Source organism: Pituophis catenifer, unplaced genomic scaffold (assembly GCF_029215685.1).
Source record: "Pituophis catenifer annectens isolate HBS135680 unplaced genomic scaffold, rPitCat1.0.hap2 SCAF_3, whole genome shotgun sequence".
In the NCBI taxonomy this organism is placed as follows: Eukaryota; Metazoa; Chordata; class Lepidosauria; order Squamata; family Colubridae; genus Pituophis; species Pituophis catenifer.
The window spans coordinates 50,971,017-50,993,761 of record NW_027256883.1 but is presented as its reverse complement, the minus strand read 5'-3'; the positions used below and the strand labels follow the sequence as shown (position 1 = coordinate 50,993,761).

General features: G+C 39.1%; 1 protein-coding gene across 1 annotated transcript in view; it reads right to left on the bottom strand.

Moving 5' to 3' along the window:
- Positions 1-527: 527 nt before the first annotated feature.
- Positions 528-22,745, bottom strand: part of SMCHD1 (structural maintenance of chromosomes flexible hinge domain containing 1) — a 104,959-nt gene continuing 82,741 nt past the window's right edge. The window contains 9 exon segments of the mRNA XM_070940990.1: positions 528-615; positions 1,083-1,194; positions 3,694-3,852; positions 6,295-6,466; positions 9,527-9,597; positions 13,247-13,356; positions 14,442-14,632; positions 15,908-16,030; positions 22,031-22,116. Coding sequence (XP_070797091.1) covers positions 528-615; positions 1,083-1,194; positions 3,694-3,852; positions 6,295-6,466; positions 9,527-9,597; positions 13,247-13,356; positions 14,442-14,632; positions 15,908-16,030; positions 22,031-22,116 — 1,112 coding nt within the window.

Sequence of the window (22,745 nt, the reverse complement as noted above, 5' to 3'; positions counted from 1 at the left end):
AATGAGGATGAACAGGCTTCAAGAATTATTTCATTAAGTTAGAAATATTCATTAACGAGTCTCTTACTGCTATTGTATTAAATAATTGGTAAGGATGTAACATCAACTTCTCAATCTTAACAGCACACATAATCTTATTTCAACTATTCAAACAGGGAAAGTATTTAGATGCTTTGCACAGCAGAATATTATTATATTCAGTAATATTAGGTTTTTTTCAGTTAATAAATATCGTTCATGTTTATGGAGCATGTTTCAATTAAATATGTTAATTTGTTACACATTTATGTACTAGGAAAAGGGATGTCATTCCAAACTTTTATTGTTCATATGTAAAAAACATTGTTATATTTTCATAACTTGAAATGTAATAATTGATACAAAACAAAAATATGATGTTCTATTAAAAAATAAGTCAACTCTTAATAAGAACAATTCATTTATGAATATAAAAGTATCAATGAAAGTAACATTATTTTTATAGAATATACACATTTCAATATACAATTGTATTTTAACAAATATAATTAATTTATGTCTTCTTTTTTTGGAAATAATTAGTTGCCGTTTCCTGTTCTTTTCTTCATAGGAGAAGATGAACCCCCTTCTTCTGAACTATGATTATATGAATAAATTAATTTAATTATTAGTAATAATTTAAATTTACTATGTGTATAACTAATTTTTATAATAGGAATATAATTTGTAAATCACAAATGCATATCATTTATGCTAATAACTTATGAACAAATATATTTCAGATTTAGTATGCATATAATGCTGATCAAACTAAATATTTTGTAAATAAAGAAAAAATAATAAAATTATTATTTTTAACATGGCTACTCACTTAGTGGCCTTTTGAAGTTATGGTGGACCCCCGCCTCAAAAGCTGCTTATGACCCATTCCCAAGGTTCTGGCCCCTGCAGTGCCCCCCCTCAATCATTTGCCCTCATGGCCAACTGCAGGGACAGTGCAGCTCCCCCTGCCTATCTTCCCCCCATCTCCCCCACTGGATCCTCACAGGCGCTGGGCCTGCTTTCCACCCCACCAGCCCCTACTCATGACCTGATAGACAAACCTGTGTGGACGTTTTAGTTCTCTTCCTATTTTGGAATGGTTTGGAGCCACAGACAAATCAAGTACTTGCGAAAGAGGTGATAATTTGTTGCATTGACTTGATGGGGTCATACCTATATAAATAAATCTTAATTTTAATTTCAGAATTTCTGATACCAGATAGCTGCAAGCATTCGAGGGAGGTGGATGGTTCAAAAATGTGAAAAATTAATGAAATAAATAATGTGTATAAAGTTCTGCGTATTTCAAAAAAACTTGATTATTTACAACTCCACTTGATGCTAAAAGAGGGTATATATTTATGTGAAATTGGCTTGGAAAACGCATGTCCCTATAATCAATTTATTACATTTATTTCTAACTCCTGTGCCCAAGCTGGCCCATTCAACCTTCTCCCTTCCCATCTCTTGTATTGATTGAAATAATCATTCTGCTTTGGTTTTTTCCTATAAAGAAAACATATAAGGTGGGAATTGGGCACTCCACTGGATCACCTACAGACATAACACTGTCAGGATGTAATCACTTAAAAACTGTTTTCAAACTGTTCCCCTGAGAATAAATAGCAATCTGAATTGTAGAAATTGAGACAAGGCTTAGGCTCAGGCCCAGGCCCAGGGCACTGTCTTCCAGACTGCATGAGAAAGAAAACTGAATTTAGCTCTCTAAATTCCAATCTGCCTTCTGAACTCCCATTTCCGGTAGGCACGAGTCCCATATTCCATGCTTCCCTATCTTGCCTGGTAAGAGTTTTCTGGTACTGTTTCTGTTAATGTTTATGAGTAGCCTTGATCTTGCCAGTTTCAGAGATAAAAGGGAGGGGGGAGGGGGTTACTGCATTTTCCTTTATAACAATTTAATAGAAATCTTCTATTACCCTTTTCTGCTTTTCATTTGTTTTTAGGTTAACTGTACATATACAAATGATTATAAAATTGTGACAATGACAGTTCAATATATTTGATTTCATCCAAATCCAAATATGTATTTTAAAGTAAATTTGTTGCATTGAAAACCCAATTTTTTTGAATACAAAACTATTTTATGGATTATATGGTAAAATAATTATCTTCTAATCCCACCAGTAACATTTTTCCTAATACTGCCAAAAAGGAGGAACTATGGCTTTGATTCAAAGTTTTGTGGAACAAAAATATTAAACTAGATGTTCCAGTAAGCATATTTCTCATTATTCCCCTCAATTTCAAAACCCTTCCACACACTTTGGGAAACTATCTGGCAAAAGTTAGAATATGACAGTGATGGCTGTTAAGTAGAATGATAAACTGGTAAAATTGTTTTTTTGGTTCTTTTCTTGTCCAAAGTAACTCCAAGTAGTCCAATGGCAGAAATTGGAACTGGAATTTCCACTGCTAAGCTATGCAGTCATAAAATGTTGACTGCACTACTTAGTGACTGCAATCTCTGCAGGCCCAATTATTGTTAATCAAATTCCATGGCCTTTAGGTGAACAACTTCCTGCTGGTTTCCCATAACCAAAGTTAATGGAAAGCTGGCAGGCAGTTATAAATCCCAAGCTGGTGGCCGGGTAAGTGGCTTCTATCAGGGGTGCACAGGGATGGAGGGAAGGACTGGAGAGGGTTAACAATGGTGTGAGGAAAGACTCCGAAGAATGCAAGTGGGTGTGCAAGAAGTGCAGCGCAGGTTCAAGAGATTGCGAGGGAGTGTGTAAGAGGAGTGACTCGGGGAAGGGGCGAGAGAGTGTGCAAGAAGTGTGATGCAGGATGGGGATGGCATGTGAGTGGCCTGTTTGGCACAAGGACAGAGGGGCTGGGAAGGATGCATGAGTTGGGAAGGCTTAACTTAGCCCAGCAGCTTACAAATTTCCATGTCAGCTTCCCAACTTTCTGGGAAAGGCAGCAGAAAAGGTTGCAAATGATTGTGGAATGCTACAATTAGTCACAAGTGCAAACTGGTTGCCAAGAACCCAAATCATAATCATGTGACCACGGACAGCCAGAACTCAAAAGGATCAGTTGTTCAACACCATTGTAACTTTGAATAATTGTTGAATGAATTGGTTGTAGGTTGAGAATTACCTGTAATGCTCTCTTTCTAAAAGGACACGTAGTCCTCAACTTACAACCACAATTGAGCCCAAAATTTCCATTGCTAAACAAAACAGTTATTAAGTGAGTTTCGCTCCATTTTATGACACTTGCTACAGTTAAGTGAACCACTGCAGTTGTTAAATTAATAACACAATTTTTTATTGAATCTGGCTTTCCTATTGACTTTGCTTGTCAGAAGGTCGCAAAAGATGATCATGTGACCTTGGGACATTATGTCTGTCATAAATACATGTCAATTGCCAAGCACCCGAATTCTGATCATATGACCATGGGGAATGCTGCAATGGTTGTATGAAAAACAATCATAAATCACTTTTTTTTAGTGCTGTTGTAATTTTGAATGGTCACCAAACAAATGGTTTGAGGGGTACCTGTATAGAAGGTCTTGTTTGATTCATTAAAACTTGGGGCCTAATTATACATGACTTCTTTATTTATGTTTATACATTTATATTTCATTATATTGGTGTGCCAAAATGCCTTTTAGTAATATATATACGAGTGTCAACACATCCATACCTAATTTCAGGTTTACTAATTCAAGTTTTTGTTCCAGTTCAGCAAGCTCTTCTTTCTTATTTTGCATTTCTGAACTATCAAAGGATTGTAGTTCTTCTTTAAGGTCAGTGTCTACTTTATTAACTTGGAGAAATGCTGCCCGGTAGCGCTGAAGGCAATCTAATATATAAAGAAAAAAGATTTATATATTAATAAAATACAACACTATAATCTGTAATAGTAATTAGCAGAAACAATGAAGTCACTATTGTCATTAAATAAAAGTATTGAAGAATGCTTGATGAATAATTTTGTTCTCTCTGTGTCTCTCTCTCTCTCTACACACACACACACACACACACACACACACACACACACACACACACACACACATTAGCTGGATACCCATGCTTCGCTACGAAACTATGATCAGGCTTGATATTTCGACACTTACAATTACTTAATGAGTAGTTACAATCGGCCTCTCCTCTCCCCTTCTCTCCCTCAGCCTCGCTCCACAGAAGCTTCCTCTATACTATCCCCTTCTCTCCGTCAGGCTTGCTCCACGGAGGCCTGTCCTATGCTATCCCGTTCTCTCCAGAGTTATTTTCAAGTTGGGAGGGGGACTAGAACATCTAACTAATTAGCATCACAGCGTGTTATAATAATAATATAGGAAATACTAATGCTCTGATGGTCATTTTGAAAAATCCTTTCTTAGTGAGCACCTAGAAGCCAAGAGGAACATACTCTTATACTCTCTATACATACATACACCATATATATATATTTATACACCATTTAGACTTATATACCGCTTCGCAGCCCTCTCTAAGTAGTTACAGAGTCAGCATATTGCCCCCAACAATCTGGGTCATTATTTTACTGACCTTGGAAGGATAGAAGGCTGAGTCAACCTTGAACCTGGTGAGATTCGAACTGCCACATTGCCAGCAGTCAGTATAAGAAAATGCTTTATTTACTAGTGAGCTATCATATGATGTTTGGGATTCATTCTCCCCCTTCCTCCTTTAAATATAATTAAACTAGAAATTCCTGCTTGAAGGCACCCTGTGTCTTATTTTTCCTAGAGTATGTGTGAAAGGGAATGGGTTGGGGAGAGGGAGAAGTAACAATCTTAAAAACATACTTTTCAACATCTGGCACCTGACAAATCTTTCAACTTTAGATAATACTGTATTTTCCGGCGTATAAGACAACTTTTTAACACATGAAAATCTCAAAAGTCGGGGGTCGTCTTATACGCCGGGTGTCGTTCTCCTGTAACCAGGGAGACCAGCCCGAAAGGCTCTGACGGGCCTTAAATGGCTCTGGCGATCCCAGCTCTGACGATCCCAGCTGACTTGCCTGCAACTCAGCTTGGATCACCAGAGCCATGTAAAAGAAAAAAAGTTTTTTCTTTTTACATAGCTCTGGCGATCCAAGCTCTGACGATCCCAGCTGAGTTGCCTGCTAATCAGGCAACTCAGCTTGGATCGCCAGAGCCATGTAAAAGGAAAAAACTTTTCCCCCTCCAGCTTGCTTACCTTAGCTGCTATTCGCAACGCTTGCCTTGCTTCGCTTGCCTGAATCCATTCCATCAGCAAGCAACTCCCTGCCTGCAATCAAGCAGGCAGGGAGTTGTGGACTTCAACTCCCAGAATTCCTCAGCCAGCAAAACAAAGCTGGCTGAGGAATTCTGGGAGTTGAAGTCTACAAGTCTTAAAGTTGCCAAGGTTGGAGACCCCTGTTCTATTGGATAAGTTTTTTTCCCCTTTGGGAGCTTTAAAAAAAATAGTTAATTGGGGTTTTTTTTAATTGTTCTTTTTTAGACCTAGCCATTTAAAGTTTAGGAAGTTTTAAATTTAGCTTTCATATAAAAATAAAATAAAATAAAATAATATAATATTTGTGCAGCTTTCTGAGATTTAGTGTGTTTCTGTAGTGTTTCACTCTAACTACACAAACACACAAAATTTCACAAAGCTGTATGTGGAATTTTATGTGTGTAAAGTGTGAAAGTTGGGTTTTTGGGCTTTTTGTGGCTGTGTGAGGTTCCTGCTTGTTGCAGGGGCCATTTTGGGTCTAGCACAGCTGCTTTTACATTGTGGGTGAGCCAGTTGATGTTTTTTAATTTTTATTTGGTGTGCGTTGGAAGAGGGGTAGTCTTATATGGCGAGTATAGCCCAAATCCTAGATTTTAACAGGAAAAGTCGGGGGTCGTTTTATAAGCCCAGTCGTCTTATACACCGGAAAATACGGTATTTGTATATAATCCTTGTTCCTTTCCTAAAATGCTTTTCTAAATGTAGAAAAAAAAATGTGCTAAATTAAGAGCAGTGGACTTCTTATTCTACATCATTGCATAGCAAAAATCAAAATAATTTTATACATTGAAGATACAATAAAATGTACTCTATAATGGTTTTTTAATGGCTGCAATGTACAACATATTGGAAACCAGTTAAAACTTCTATTTCGTTAGTTTAATATACAATAATAGCAGCAATTTGGTAATCAATTTAATTAAAATCTAGGAGTAATTTTAATTGAATTCTTAATGGAAACACTTAACAAAACATTGTGTAATAGTTGATTTCATTTATTAAACTGTGAATGCACCTATCTGTACGGAGATAATATTGTAATCCGGTGGCAGAGGTGCTCCAAAAACCATCCCCCGAAGGTTCTCTATAGGAGGGGCTTTATTCTGACGGCCTCCAAACTTTCCATTATTGCGAATTCTGTCCCCCTGTCTTGTTAATATAGTTGGACAATATGTCATTTTCACAACCTATATATATATATATAAAGAAAAAAATTAATACCAAAATTCAGTACTTTTTTGTTGAAAAGTAATTCCATGCCAGGGGTGTCAAACTCAAGGTCTGCGGGCGGGCGGGCGGGCCAGACCCACCCAATCTCGATGTGCGCGTGTGCACAGAGATGTTGGGTGCAGACACGCACAGGCGAGACCCATTCAATCCTGGCATGCGTGCATGTGCACAGGAGGCAGCAGGCGCACGCGTGCACAGGCCAGGCCCACCCCATCCCGGCAGGCACATGTGATAAAAACTACCGGTTCGAGCAAACCAGTAGTAAAAAAATGCTTTAAAAAAGGTTCCGACAATCGCGCGGCACAGGTGAGTTGGTCGGAACCTTTTTAAAAACTTTTTTAAAGCATTTTTTTACCACCTTTCCCCGGAACCGGTAGTAAAAAATGCTTTAAAAAGTTTTAAAAAAAGTTGGCCACACCTACCCAGTCACATGACACCCCCCCGCTAAGCCATGCCCACCAAGCCACGCCCACAGAACCAGTAGCAACAAATTTTACATTTCACCACTGGCGCACATGCTTACACTGGGCTGGGGTGGGCTGGGCATGTGCACATGCCATCTTCTGTGTGCCTGCACGCCTGCTGGGATGGCATGGGCCAGGCCTGCATACATGCTGGGATGGATGTGCTGGGCTGAAGCGACGCAGGCCAATCCCTTACCGTTTCCAGGACTACAGCGCTTACTGGCCTTTCATGTGTGTGTGCACGGGGGGGAGATGTTCAGCAGCAAGGGCTCCGCAGCTGCTCCTTCAGGAAGCTTTGGCTTGGCCCATTTTATCAAGGCAGGCATGTGTGCGTGCAAGAGTTGGTGGCCACATGTGTGCACAGGCCCGGCCCATGCCATCCTGGACTGGTGTGCGTGCACACAGGAGGTGGTCGCGATGGTGGGGCCTGCGCACACATGTGCCCGCCAGCTCCTGCGTACACCTCCTGCATGTGCATTTGCCTGCTGACTCCTGCACCCACTGACTCCCTCGCCATCAGCCCATGGAAGAAAACTACAACGCTGATCTGGCCCATGAAGAAATCATGTTTTACAGGCCCCCCCACCCCCGTTCTATGCCACTAAGCAAGCTTTTTCTGTGATCCTATTTTAGAACAAATGTAAGTGCTTTAAAAAAAAGAGAAAACAACTTAATTGCTCCGTAAATGATATAGGATGAAACGGGGGTCCATGTATGAACTCAGTGGGCCCTATATGAACTCTTTCTCTATTATATATTTTATACAAACCCTGTTTGATTTAAAAGAAAGATTCAAAAGCATGCCCCATTATATCACCACCAGCATCTGCATCTGCCTATTCTGCAACCTTCAGAGTGAGCATGTCTTCCCACCCTCACCTAGAATAATATTTTAAGACAGCAAATAACCTGAATGCCTTCTACCACTTTTGGTATTTGGGGAAGAGAAAACTGCCTTCCTCCTCTCCCACTTCCACAGTGCAGGCACCTACTGGTCAGCTGCTTCCCTTCCCATCTCAGTTTCTGAGGAGTCGGATTGGAAGCAGGTTAGTGTTCTTTTTTCATTCTCCTTTTTGTACACTAACATTTTTGTTACATATGATATGGAAATCTCATTCCAGATAACTAAGAGGCAAAGATATTCCTTCAGTTCTAAGCTTGGCCCTTTTCCCATAGCATATTGCAGCCAGTCTGTTTCTTAAGCCAAGGCACTTACAGTTGACAGAATACAAAGAATCTGAATTTTAACATGAATCCTAGGTTCTTTTCAACATATTTTTATTCTTGAATTTGCTTCTCCCCTTAAGCCAATAAAGGTTTCCCTTCAAAATTTCTGAGGAAGTGAAGCCTAGATTTGAAGCCTAGATGGGTTGATCTAAAAAAAGCAGACCCTGCATTTGGGGAAAACACTTGGATGAAAAAAATGTGCTGAAAAGAACACATTTTACTGCAATAATTTATCTTTAAATTAGGCTTGTTTCAAATTAGTTAAGAATCGGATGAATGTTTTTCTGTCTAAACTTAATTTTGATGGGAACTTTCTGAAAGTCAGAGTGGTCTCCCCTTTAATATCTCAGTAATCCTTGCTTAACAATAGCAATTCAGACCAGCAACTCTGTTGCTAAGCAATGTGATTGTAAAATGTAATGTCACATGACTGTCAATTTTCAATCTCAGTTGCTGTTTCATTAAGCAAAACCTGCTTAGTCATAACATTCTATGGTCATATGGTCTATCACCATTTGTGATCTGCTGGCTTCCCCACAGATTTTGCTTTTTGGAAGCTGGCAGTGAAGATCACAAATGGTGATCATGTGATTGCAGGGACACTGTGAAAACTGCAACTACAAGGATCCATCATAAGTCTACCAGGTTCAGCACCACTGTGGTCATGCAGTGAGGACAACATTTGTTGATGACGCCCAATTGTACACTGTAATTCTGGAGACGTGAAATCTTATCTCAGTATTTGATGGCTATGATTGTCTGGATAAAAGGTAAAAGTTTTCTCTATCCAGTAGTGTCCAATTCTAGGGGTGCTCATCTCTGTTCCTTAGCTGAGAGAGACAGCTTTGTCCGAAGACATCTATGTGGTCATGTGGCCAGCATGACTATATGCTGAGGTGCACAGAACACTGTTACCTTCCCACTGAACTGGTACCTATTTATATACTTGCATTTGCATGCTTTGCAACTGCTAGGTGAACAGGAGCTGGGCCAAGTATCTGGAGCTCACCCCATCATGCAATGTTTAGGTCTCAAACTTCCAGCTGAGAAGCTCAATGTCTTTAACCACTGAGCCATCGCCCCTCTACCCCCCACCCCCAAATGGCCTGGACAGAACAGGCTTAACCTTAACAGGGAATTGTACATCATAGGAAGATTTATTATCTAATAGAAAATGGACATCACAGAACCAAGCAAACCCTTTAGGAAAGAGGGTCTTTTTAAGTTTGTGAATAAAATATAAATGGAGTTAGACTAACCCCTTTTCTTTTTCAGACACTCATATGTATATAAGCAATGAACAAAATACCTTACAATTGTACATACCTCTTTTCTGTAATGATTGGCAGCTTCCAAATTGTCAATAATAATTGTATTGCCCAAGAGTGTCTCAAATACTGTAAAGATATATGAAATAATGTTTAGAATACAAACCAATACACAAACTGACATTTCTATTAACACCTACTTGTTATGAAGCATCAATAGTGAATACGATGTTAGCATCATGATATAGATAACAGAATTACTCTAAATTAGAAAGAAAATTTGTCATGATAATCCAGGTAAGAACAACTATATTGTTCTAATAAGTACTGGATTTGATAGATGCCCCTTTGATAAACTACAAGTTTGTAGTTTAAACTGCAAATTTGTATGTAAATTCAAGGCATACAGGCGTTTGTATTTATGTCTTGTTCTCTAGTTGCTACGTTCCAAGATGTCTGCCATACAAAATTTCAGGGAAAAATGCATGTAAAAGGACACATATGGAGGTTTATATCGCTTAGTGACCCCGCAATAAAATGGTGAAAAGTAGTGCTAGTAGCCATTAGAGATATCTAAGCCTCACTGTATGAGGAATGTTTCAACAAACAATGCTGTTTCAGCAGAAGTTCAGTGGTTTTAGGAAGTAAATCCTCTGAACTGGAAGGAATTTGAGGTGTTTGAAATCTATTTGGTCTGAAACACCTTGAATCACTTCCATATTGGAAAATTTATAGAAATTGACAATTGCCCAGAACAACATAATCTGAAGGTGGTACAGGAGGGTTGTGCTCTGGGGAGAACCCGGAAGTGTCACAGCGAGACTGGTTGGGAAAATACCCGCCTCTAACAAGCCTGGCGAAAACCCAGCCAGACGAACTGCTGTCGGGGAGTCTTCGGACCAGAACTGTCCTGTAGGGACAGTGAAAAAGAAGAGGCATCTCATAGGCTAAAGAGGAACAGGCAAGTTCCTCAGAAAGCCAGAGAAAACTCTTTGATTTGATGGCAGGGTGCGGTGGTCATTGCGAATTGCCATGAAGCTGGGGCATCCGGCATCCTAAGAATCGTGCAGGAGTGAAGATTTGGATGGAGTACTGGTACCGGGGTGAGTGATTGGCTAACTCACAGGTATAAAAGGAAAAAATTGGAAGTTTTAAAATTACCCCGGCGTGGAAAAAGTGGCTAAATAGCATCGAGGGGACATAATTGATGGAGAAGAGAGAAAGTGGAAACATTAAAGCCCAAAAAGGAAACTTATATTCAAATTTTATTTGAGGATATTGAATTTGGAGAGACTAATTTGATTACAAGAAAAAGAACCTCCCCTCCCAAAAAAATTTTTTTGGAACAGAATTGGATATAATCGGTTTAGAAATTCTTGAATTTTAAAAGAAGATTAAAGGAGGAAGAAAAGCCCATAACAGAAAAATCTGGCTAAAGATTTAAAATTGAATTGAATAGAAGTGGAATTTGGACTTTGATCTGGACTGGACTGAAAACTGACTTGGTGTACATAAAGAAGAAGAAGAAGAAGAAGAAGAAGAAGAAGAAGAAGAAGAAGAAGAAGAGGAGGAGGAGGAGGAGGAGGAGGAGGAGGAGGAGGAGGAGGAGGAGGAGGAGGAGGAGGAGGAGGAGGAGGAGGAGGAGGAGGAGGAGGAGGAGGAGGAGGAGGAGGAGGAGGAGGAGGAGGAGGAGGAGGAGGAAAAGGGAAAAAGAATTGAGATTAGTAAAGTCTGTGAAAGAGGATTCCAAACAAAATGGATACTCTTTCTAGCTGCTGATTGAAATTGTGGATTGTAGAGAGACATCTTCAAGAGAAAAAAGATCACTACAACATTGAATTTTTGTTTTTGTTGCAAGAGATAGTAACAGTGAAAAAAAACCTTGAACTTTGAAAGGAATAACAGCTGTGAGGATTAAGGAAGACTTGCCTGTTTGTAAGCAATTTGACTTTGATGATTAAAAAAGGAGGATTATAACGTAATTTTAAATTGGAATAAATACTAATTTAGAAAGAATAAAAGATGCAGGAACTTAAGGAAATGATGAAAATGATGTACCTTTCACTGAAAATGGACATAAGGGAAATGACTATAATACTGCGGGGAAAATTGAAATCTGATGACTCAAAAACTGAGTTAGAGTACATCCAAATTGACAAGGAAACTACAAATGGAAAGCAAGAAAAAGAGATTGCTAGCGAAGAAGACAAAGACGAAGAAAAAGATTATGAAAAATTAAATGATTATGTGGGTAGCAATAATAAAAAGGAGACGTTTAAAGATTACATTGGGAATAACAATGGAAAAAAGAGAAAAAAGGGAAAGAGACAAAGGAAGAAAAGAGGTTGGAACGGAAAGAATTTAAAAAATTTAAATGATTCCACTGGGATTAACAGTGAAAATACAAGAAAGAGGGAAAAGGGATGGAAAAGAATGGGAAATGCAAGGCAAAATAGAAGAGCTTATGTCTTTAAAATACAAAATGATTACATTGGGTTTAACAATGGTAAGATGAAAAAAAGAGAAAAGAGATGGGAAATAATGGGAAATGGGAAAAAGAAGGGGATAGAGAAAAAAATTAGAAAGGGAGAAAGGGAGAAAGAAGAAAAAGGGATATAATGAAAGGAATATTAGAGATAACATGTAATTATGATACTTTAAATAGTTTAAAATAATGGAAAAATAATGGATCTATGAATGAAATGAAATAAGTTTTAGAAATATGTTTTACCTAAAATTGTAACAATTGAAAATACTTTTAATTGCATGGTTGGAGTTTATAAAAGGATAAGTTCTAAAAAAATATAAATAAGATCAATTAGGGAAATTACAATAATTGGAATATTTTTAATTATTAATTAAAAAAGAAAATAAGGGGAAATGATATTGTATTATGAATTAATTAGATTGTGGTAAAAGTAGGAATGATTAAGGTGTGGATTGAAATACATATTTTGACAAAGAATTGAGAGAAATGAAATGAGAGATAAAATTTAAGAAAGCAATTTGGTTTTTTATTATTATATAAAAAAGGGAAAAAACTGTTATATAAGTAATTGATTTTTATTAAGATGTTGGAGTGTATTATTTGGAATAAGATTTAAGAAAATGTATGGTATAAAATGTTTTTGGTTTATTATTTTAGTAGAAATTATTAAGAGGTTTGAAATATGTATTTTTGACAAAATATTTGAAAATGAGAGACCGCCTTCTGCCGCATAGCTCCCAGCAACCAGTAAGATCCCAGAGTTGGTCTCCTCCGGGTCCTGTCAGCTAAACAATGCCAGCTGGCGGGCCCGCAGGGGAGGGCCTTCTCTGTGGCAGCCCCAGCTCTTTGGAACCAGTTACTTCCTGAGGTCCGGACCATCCCCACCCTATTGGCCTTCCGAAAAGTGGTAAAGATCTGGGGCCATTGATCTTGCTCTTGTGATCTGGCGAGATCCAGCCATGAATGGCGTGAATGAGTTTTTAATGTTTTTAATTTTTAAATGTTTTTTATAATGATTTTTTAAAATGTATTGTGAGCCTCTCTGAGTCTTCGGAGAGGGGCGGCATATAAATTGAATTAATTAAATTAAGACTTTCCAAAGATATAGTTTCTTCAAGCTCTTTCAATTACCAGCCTGGGATGATGTTCAGGTGTTTTGACTACAGAGACCCAAGTTAAAGTCTATATTGAACCATGGAAACTCTCAGTTATTCAGTCTCAGCCCAACCTCTCTCACAGACTTGTTTGTGGGAATAAAAATCTAAAAAACATTCTTTCTATGATATTTACCTATTTGGCAATTCTCCTTGTGCTCTGGAAATATTAGCAAGTTCCTAGCAAATACAGGATTTCCAATAGGATCGAAATAGTTTCCTTCATTTTGCAAATGAGGTAAAGATCTGCTTAAAACAAAGAGGTATTCTTTCATTGTTGACTTAGTCAGACAAATACAAAACATTTGGCAACCATTTAGATATTAGTGTTGACTACTAACATTTTAAAGGGAAAATTTGCATTTTAAATATATTACAATATAATTTACAATGTACAGGATGTTAGTGTTCCAGAAAAACCCCAACTCCAAGTAAAGATCCGGAAGCAAGCATTTTCCAAAGTTCTCTTTACTAGAATAGGCAAACTGGCACATCTGGGAAAATCCGAATCTGAAAAGCCCGGGTTTTCCTTCAGTAAGTCAAAGCTCCCAAAACCATCCCCTTTCCCCCACAGTCGGTCACATGTGCCAATCAACATCCGCTCTATCTCGATCCAGCCCCCTGACCACTCCTTCTCCAGGTGCTGGATCGCTCTGACCTTGACCGACAGGAAGAATGCTATTATGTCTACTAACAACCCCTCTCCTTAATCCCCCCTCCTACTTTCCCACACACGAGAAAGTGGCAGTATTGGAGCTTCCGGCCTAATATAGCTGAGCACATTGTAAGCCGCCCTGAGTCTCCGGAGAAGGGCGGCATATAAATCAAATTAAAAAATATATATATATGGCTTCCAAAGCTGACACAGGATTTGAAACAGAATATAAGACAAATTCATTCTTTCAGAAGTAAATCACCACTAGGAACTCAGGAAAAAAAATCAGCAGCTATTATTTAACAATACAGTTGTAGTGGCTAAGATCCTGAGCTAAACTTGAGACTATGAATTCTAGTCCTTCTTAGGCATGAAAGCCAGTTACTCTCAAACAGACTGAAACGTGGAAATAAATTTATGAACTAGCACCCTGACTCAGCTCTAGTTTTAAGCAAGGAAATAAACTTTAGAGTTGATAGAATTTTAGAATTAGAAGGGACCATTTAAGCCAATCTCATTCTCACTGCAGGAACACAAATTAAATGATGTCCAACATTGGTATGTCACTTCTCAGTAACAGGGGAAAAAAACTAAATTAAAAAAATCCTAAAAGTTAGAATTATTACATTTGTAAATGAAATATTAATTAAATTTGGAGAAGAAACCAAAACTTTACCTGTTCCAATCTGGAAGATTCTTTTTATAAATAGAATCAAGAGGCCACACTTGTTGTGTTCCTTCAGTCTCATGAAAGATACGACGTGCAGCAGCTGTTGTCAAAGTGAGTATACAATCCATATCACTTCCCAAATGCCAGGAAATGACCTTTGCTACTTTATCGTCTTCAACTTGTGCTAAGTGTGAAATCTTGCACAAAAATTAAGCAATGAATTAAGAATTAAGGGTTATTTTGTATGTGTAAAAGAAAGATCTATTACACTATTCAGTTTTGAGGCTAAATTTTATATGCCAGGTCTCCAAAATCCACCCCCCCCCCAAAAAAAGAGAAACAAACTCAGAAGCCTTTCCTCAAGAAAATTCTGACATAAATAAAAAGTTGTGTCTAATAAGGTGTAAAGAATTGGTCATGCACATGTTTATAATTATGCAGTTTTTACTCAAGTACTATGAAAGAAAAGTGATAGCTTTACTTACCGCTTCTTCATACCCGCACACACACAATATCAAATCAATATGGACTCCTGGCAGCTGCCAGGAAAAGTCCGTACAGTCCGTAAAGTTTGTTTGTTTGTTTATTTATTTATTTAATTTGTCAACAAGTACAAGAAAACAAGTAACAGAATAGACATAGACATGGACACATGAAAAAAATTGGCACCAAAAAGGATATAAATTCGCAAAACATAACCATAAACACATACAATGATTACATAAAACTGGGAACAGTAGGGCAGGGACGGTAGGCACGCTGGTGCGCTTATGCACGCCCCCTTAGGGACCTCTTAAGAAACATGAAAGGTCCACGGTAGACAGTTTACGCTGAAAGGTATGGGAATTAGAGAGACTAACAACAGGATCAGGTAGAGTGTTCCAGACATTTACTACTCTATTGCAGAAGTCATATTTCCTACAATTAAGATTAGAGCGAATTACATAGACTTTAAATCTATTGATAGCCCTTGTGTTATTATGGTTGAAATTAATTTTAAATTAAGTTTTCTCAGCAAGATTTTGTCATTGCCTGCTTGCTAGGGCTAAGAGAGAATGATGGCCTAAAGTCATCCAGCTGGCTTTGTACTTTTGTACAAATGTAGGATTAATCTCCTGGTTTCTACCTTGATGCGTCCACCAAACTGGCTCCTATGATGGTATTAGTACATATTAAATAACAAACTTAATTAAAATATAGATAAAAATGCCCCTTTTCTGCTCTTTTTCAGTTAGAATTGACAGGCATTGACAATTAATCATATTGGGGAAAATATTATTATTATTACTACTACTACTACTGCTACCACCATCACCACTACTACTATTAATGATAATAAAGCCTGGAGATATACAATAAGTGGGTATATGATAAAATAGGTAAGAAAGACATACACTGTATAGAAAGGAGAGAAAAATAAAATAACAAAAATATTAGATTTTTTTAAAAAAGAAATTTGGGAACAAACTTACCTTGCCCAAAATATCCTGGTTACTTTTGGGATAATTGGCAAGTGTGCATATTCTTCTAGGTTGTTTCAATATATTTTCTTGCTCTGCCTGCTTAACTTTTATTAAGGAATCAATATGCTGCAGCTAAAAATTAAGACAGAAGAATAGCACTATGTGTTATTATAGAAATGTACTTTCCAACACATATAAACCACTTACAAGCATACAATTAATTTAAAGCTCTTATGACTTTTTATCTTACTTAAGCAAGCTTCCACTGGACAAGTAGTAAAGTTCATTGCTGTTTCTAAAAATAGCCTGGAAATATAGTTCATATTGTACTATTTTATCAATTAACTGGAAGCCATGGGATTGGGACTGTACTTCCCTTTTACTTTTTGAACTATTGTTAGAAACTACTATCTTAAAATGTAATAAAGACGTGTTAATTCAATTAGATGAAAAAATTACAATAAAAAAGAGTAAAAACCAGGAGGCAAATCAAAATGTGTTAGGGGCGTAAATAGACCAAAATGAAAACAAATTACATGAGGTATTATTTATGACCCCTAAATGAAACTAAGAATTCTTCCATCCTGGAATATAAGCAAATCACAGTTGTTGTTGTTAGTTGCAAAGTCGTGTCCAACCCATCGTAACCCCATGGACAATGTTCCTCCAAGCCTTCCTGTCCTCTATCATCCTCTGGAGTCCATTTAAGCTCACGCCAACTGCTTCAGCGACTCCATCCAGTCACCTCGTTCTCTGTTGTCCCTTTCTTCTTTTGCCCTCAATGTTTCCGAGCATTAGGCTCTTCTCCAGTGAGTCCTTCCTTCTCATTAGGTGGCCAAAATATTTCATCTTCAGGATCTGGCCTTCTAAAGGGCAGTCAGGGTTAATCTCCTCTAGGACAGGCCCAGTGGTGGGTTCCTCCCGGTTCGGCCCGGTTCTGCTGAGCTGGTAGCGGTGACGATATGATGTCACCGAACCGGTTCTGCCCTGCCACCCCCATAACTCCCCCTGCATTATTCTTACGTTTTATTTGGCCCCACCCCCAATCTATTGCTGCAGCCTGAGTCCCAGCTATCGGCTAGAGGGAAAAAAACTGTTTAAACTCTTGCCACAGGGCTTCAAAGGGCCGCCCTACAGATGATCAGTGTTAAAAGAAAACAAATGAGTAGACCGGTGCCTGAAAAAATAAATGGGTAGACCAGTGCCTGGAAAAACAAATAGGTAGACCAGTGCCTGGAAAAATAAATGGGTAGACCAGTGCCTCCAAAAACAAATGAGTAGACCGGTACAGCTCTGCAAGCAGTTAAAAGCCTGGTAGACCAGTACCTCTGCTAAATCCTAAAGAATTGTCACATGATCATTAAGCCACGCCCACAAAATAAACCACGCCCACAGAACCGGTAGTAAAAAAATTTAGAACCCACCCCTTGACTGGCCGGTTTGATCACCTTGCAGTCCAAGGGACTTGCAGGAGTCTTCTCCAGCACCATAGTTCAAAGGCCTCAATTCTTTGGCGTTCAGCCTTTCTTATGGTCCAACTTTCACAGCCATACATTGCCACTGGGAAAACCATAGCCTTGACTATATGCACTTTTGTTGGCAGGGTGATGTCTCTGCTTTTTAGTATGCTGTCTAGATTTGCCATAGCTTTCCTCCCCAGGAGCAAGCGTCTTTTAATTTCTTGGCTGCAGTCCCCATCTGCAGTGATCTTGGAGCCCAGGAAAATAAAATCTGTCATTACCTCCATTTCTTCCCCATCTATTTGCCAGGAATTGAGAGAACTGGATGCCATGATCTTAGTTTTCTTAATGTTGAGTTTCAAGCCAAATTTGCACTCTCCTTCTTCACCCACATCAAGAGGCTCTTTAGTTCCTCTTCACTTTCTGCCATTAGAGTGGTATCATCTGCATATCTGAGACTGTTGATATTTCTCCCAGCAATCTTAATTCCAACTTTTGATTCATCTAGCCCTGCCTTTCTCATGATGTGCTCTGCATGTAAGTTAAATAGGCAGGGAGACAGTATACAGCCTTGCTGGACTCCTTTCCCAATTTTGAACCAATCAGTGGTTCCATGTCCAGTTCTCACTGTTGCTTTTTGACCCGCATATAGGTTTCTCAAGAGATGGGTCTGGTACTCCCATCTCTTTAAGAACTTGCCACAATTTGTTGTGATCCACACAATCAAAGGCTTTAGCATAGTCAATGAAGCAAAAGTAGATGTTTATCTGGAACCCCCTGGCTTTCTCCATGATCCAGCATATGTTGGCAATTTGATCTCTAGTTCCTCTGCCTCTTTGAAATCCTCCTTGTACTTCTGGTAGTTCTTGATCCACATACTGCTGGAGCCTAGCTTGTAGGATTTTGAGCATAACTTTACTAGCATGTGAAATGAGTGCAATGGTGCGATAGTTTGAACATTCTTTGGCATTGCCTTTCTTTGGAATTGGATGTAAACTGACCTTTTCCAATCCTGTTTTCCAAATTTACTGGCAAATTGAGGGTAGCACTTTTACTGCATCACCTTTTAAGATTTTGAATAGCTCAGCTAGAATACTGTCACCTCCACTAGTTTTGTTTTTGCTCACATTTCCTAAGGCCCATTTGGCTTCACATTCTAGGACAGTGGTGGAGAACCTTTTCGGCACTGAGTGCCCAAACTGCAATCCAAAACCCACTTATTTATCGCAAAGTGCCAACACGTCAACTTAAACTGAATAATGAAGTTTTACTACCTAAAATAATGGTAAATAAGGCAGAGTTCAGCTAATTGTTCTAAGAAAAATATGATAAATGCACTTTTATGCCCCCCTTTTTTTCTGCTTTTGAAATATTACGTTTAGCAACAATACAAAGTAAACTTTTGTAATATCATTTCTCTTTTCCTCCCTCTTTCTTTCTCTCCCCCTCTTTCCCACCCTCCCACCCTTTCTCTTCCCCCTCTTTCTCACCCTCCCTCCCTTTCTCCCCCTTCCCCCCTCTTTCTCTCTTTCCCTCTCTGCCTCCCCTCTTTCTCTCTTCCCCCTTTCTCTTTCCCCCACCCCTCCCTCTTTCCCTCCCTCCCCTCTCTTTCTCTTCCACCCTTTCTCTCTCTTTCCCCTCCTCTCTCTTTCCCTCCTTCCTTCTCTTTCTCTCTCTCTCTCACTCGCTTTCTCTGTTTCTCTCTCTCTTTGCCTCCCACCCTCTCCTTCTCTCCTGTGGGGGTCACAAGCCCAGCTCCATCAGGTTTCTTGCTGTCATTTGTGGGACTACAAACACTGTGTGAAACAGCCTTCCACCTTCATAGTACATTTGCTGTTGCTGCCTTGTGCAGCAGCACATTGAAATTTAGTCCGCTTCCCAATGGGGGAGATGTAAGCTCCTCCTCCTGGAGCCCATGATGAAGGAGAAGCCCTGGCAGCCACACTGGGTGAGGAGGTATGTGTGCCAGGGCTGCTGCTGCTGCCTGTTCTTTGCCGCTTCCCTCCCCCACCTCAGCTTGCCTGTCTCTTTAAATTGTGCCTCTTTGTCGCCATGTGTGCTTCCCCCACCTGCACCGCCCTAAAATGAGGCCGTCCTTGGTAGAAAGCATGCATGGCAGACTCCTCTCAAGGTCCTGAACTGGGATGGGGGGGTGGCACAGGGGTGGAGAGCACGCGTGGTGATTTAAAGAGACAGGCGAGCCAGGGTGGGGGAGGGAAGTGACAAAGAAGAGGCGGAACACACCCCTCCTTGCCTGGCATGGCTGCCAGGACTTCTCCTTCACCATGGCTTCCAGGAGGAGGAGGGGACCCCATTTCCCCCATTGGGAAGCGGGCTAAATTTCACTGTGCTGCTGCGCAAGGCAGCAACAGCAAATGTATCGTGGGGAAGGCTTTTTTAGTCCCACAAATGACGGCGAGAAATGAGATGGAGCTGGGCTGGGGGAGACGATGCGCATGCCAAGAGAGAGGGCTCTACATGCCACCTATGGCACGTGTTCCATAGGTTCGCCATCATGGTTCTAGGATGTCTGGCTTGAGGTCAGTGACCATCCCATCTTGGTTATCAGGGACGTTAAGTTCGTTATTGTATAGTTCTTCTATGTAATTTTGCCACCTCTTCTGCGTCTGTTAGGTCCCTGCCATTTTGGTCCTTTATCATGCCCATCTTTACATGAAACGTTCGCTTCATATCTCCAATTTTCTGGAAGAGATCTCTGGTCCTCCCTATTCTATTGTTTTCTTTTATTTCTTTACACTGTTCATTTAAGAAGGCATTCTTCTCTCTTCTAGCTATTCTCTGGAATTCTGCATTCAACTGGGTGTATCTTTCTCTTTCTTCCTTGCCTTTCGCTTCCCTTCTTTCCTCAGCTATTTGCAAAGCTTCCTCAGTCAGCCATTTTGCTTTCTTGCATTATTTTTCCTTTGGGATGATTTTAGTTGCTACCTCTTGTACAATGTTGTAAACCTCTATCCATAGTTCTTCAGGCACTCTGTCTATCATATCTAATTCATTAAAACTATTTGTTACCTCTACTGTATATTCATCAGGGATATGATTTAGTTCATACCTGAGTGGCCTAGTGCTTTTCCCTACTTTCTTCAATTTAAGCCTAAATTTTGCAACGAGAAGCTCATGATCTGAACTACAGTCAGCTCTTGGTCTTGTTTTTACTGACTGTATAGAGCTTCTCCATCTTTGGCTGCAGAACACAGTCAATCTGATTTCTGTGTTGACCGTCTGGTGATGTCCATGTGTAGTCATCTCTTGGGTTGTTGAAAGAGAGTGTTTGCTATGACCATCGTATTCTCTTGACAAAATTCTATCAGCCTGTGCCCTCCTTCATTTTGTACTCCAAGGCCAAACTTGCCTGTTATTCCAGTTATCTTTTGGCTTCCTACTTTAGCATTCCAACACCCCATGATGATAAGGACATTATTTTTTGGTGTTATTTCTATAAGGTGCTGTAGGGCTTCATAGAATCGGTCAATTTCATCCTCTTCAGCACCAGTGGTTGGGGCATAAACTTGGACTACTGTGATATTGAATGGTTTGCCTTGGATTTGAACTGAGATCGTTCTATCATTTTGGGGATTGTATCCCAGTATTGGTTTTCCTACTCTTTTATTCATTATCAAATCACAGTATTAGGACTAAAATATGAAAGTTGCAATCTTATGTAAGCTTACCTAAAACTAAATCCCACATTATCTTTGACAATTATTTTTAAATTGATTTACATAGTATATCTATTTTGATGGGGGGGGGGCTGCATTTAGCTCAGTGGTCACTTCTGCTAACTGCTTGAACAAGCCCCTGTAGTTTTCTTAGCAAGTTTGTCACTGTTTGTTTCCTAGGACTGAGAGAGAGTGATTGGCTCGAGCTCACCCAGCTGACTTTGTGCATATGATGGGACTAGAACTAAGTATCCAAGATTCTAGCCTAATACTTTAATCTCTCACCAAACTGACTCTCTTGGATGAGCAGTCTGGTTTTAAAGATACTGTATCAAGGGCCAAGAAACATGCAACCTAACAGAGAAAGGTATTTATGTTCTTTCCATATTCAGGTTAACTTGTTCAGGTTAAACACTGTTCTTTCATGTTAAATATGGTATAGGTAGGCCTTAACTTAGTTGGTTCTTAGTTGGATAATTCAAAGTTATCATGGACCTCCCTGAGAGTAGTTATGGCCCTGTTCTGAAGTTCCAATGACTGGGCCATCCCCGCAGTTCTATGCTTGCACTTCAGGAGCTTGGCAACTGTCTTGCAATTATGGCCTTTGCAATCTCCCCTGATCACATTACATTTATAATGTGATCTTGAATGGCATTTACTTCTGATTTTTGGCAAACCCAGCCCATTTCAAACCATTGATTTGCTTTATGACCATGGCATGCTTAATGACTGTGGTGACCAGTTTATGATTGTGGCATTCACGCTAATGACTGCTGCAAAAAAGGTCATAAAATGGGGTCGGCTGTGTGGATGATCTATCTTACAACTATCACAACTTACAACTGTGATGGGCAGTCAAGGACTACCTGTATTAAAGTCAGGCCACTTTGTCAGCACATCTGTATGTGAAGTCTATTATATCTCTTTGGATACAATTATCCTACATGAAAATTCTGATGGCTAAAAAGGAATAAAAATTAAGAAAATTAAATTACCCCATTGGCCTGAGGTATGTCAATCTGATGTTTTTTCAGTTCATTCTTGAGCTGTAACTCCTTTTTTTTAGCTTCCTCTACTTGGCCTGGAAAATAAATCAGCATAACAAGTTGGACTAAAAGTTGACTTCATTGCTTAGTGAAAGCAACATCAGATAAAAACTAAAATCATATATTCAAGCCAGAGATTTAAAATGAATTTTTATTGCTTTTTTCAACATTAATGCAGGAACATTTTAATCATATTTTTATATTACTTTTTAATTTAGATCTAAATTCATCACTTAAATATTTTTCTCTTTATTTGCTACTTTAATATATGCTGCAGTTGAGATGTCTATGTTGTTCGGAAATTGATCCTGAGAAACATTTTGCACATCATGAAGGCATGGCATTTAAAGTAATCACTGTAATGTATACAGACTTTGGTTAAGAAGCAGCAAAATAACAACCAGATATATTGTGAAAAGCAAATCTTCTACTCCCCCTGTCCCAAAAGCTGTTTTTGGATGTGCTTATGAAATAAACTGGCCATATCTATATTAGTGGATACTCAAATAAATTACACAGGGCAGCTACTGTGTTTAATAGCAGTTCTAAAATTTACATAGAATATTAGTACTGTGGCAGTGAAGAATACTTCATTTTGTTGAATGTGAAGTTAGTCAGTGTCTCTATTGTTTTGATTAATTTGCATGCCTCCACTAAGAACATT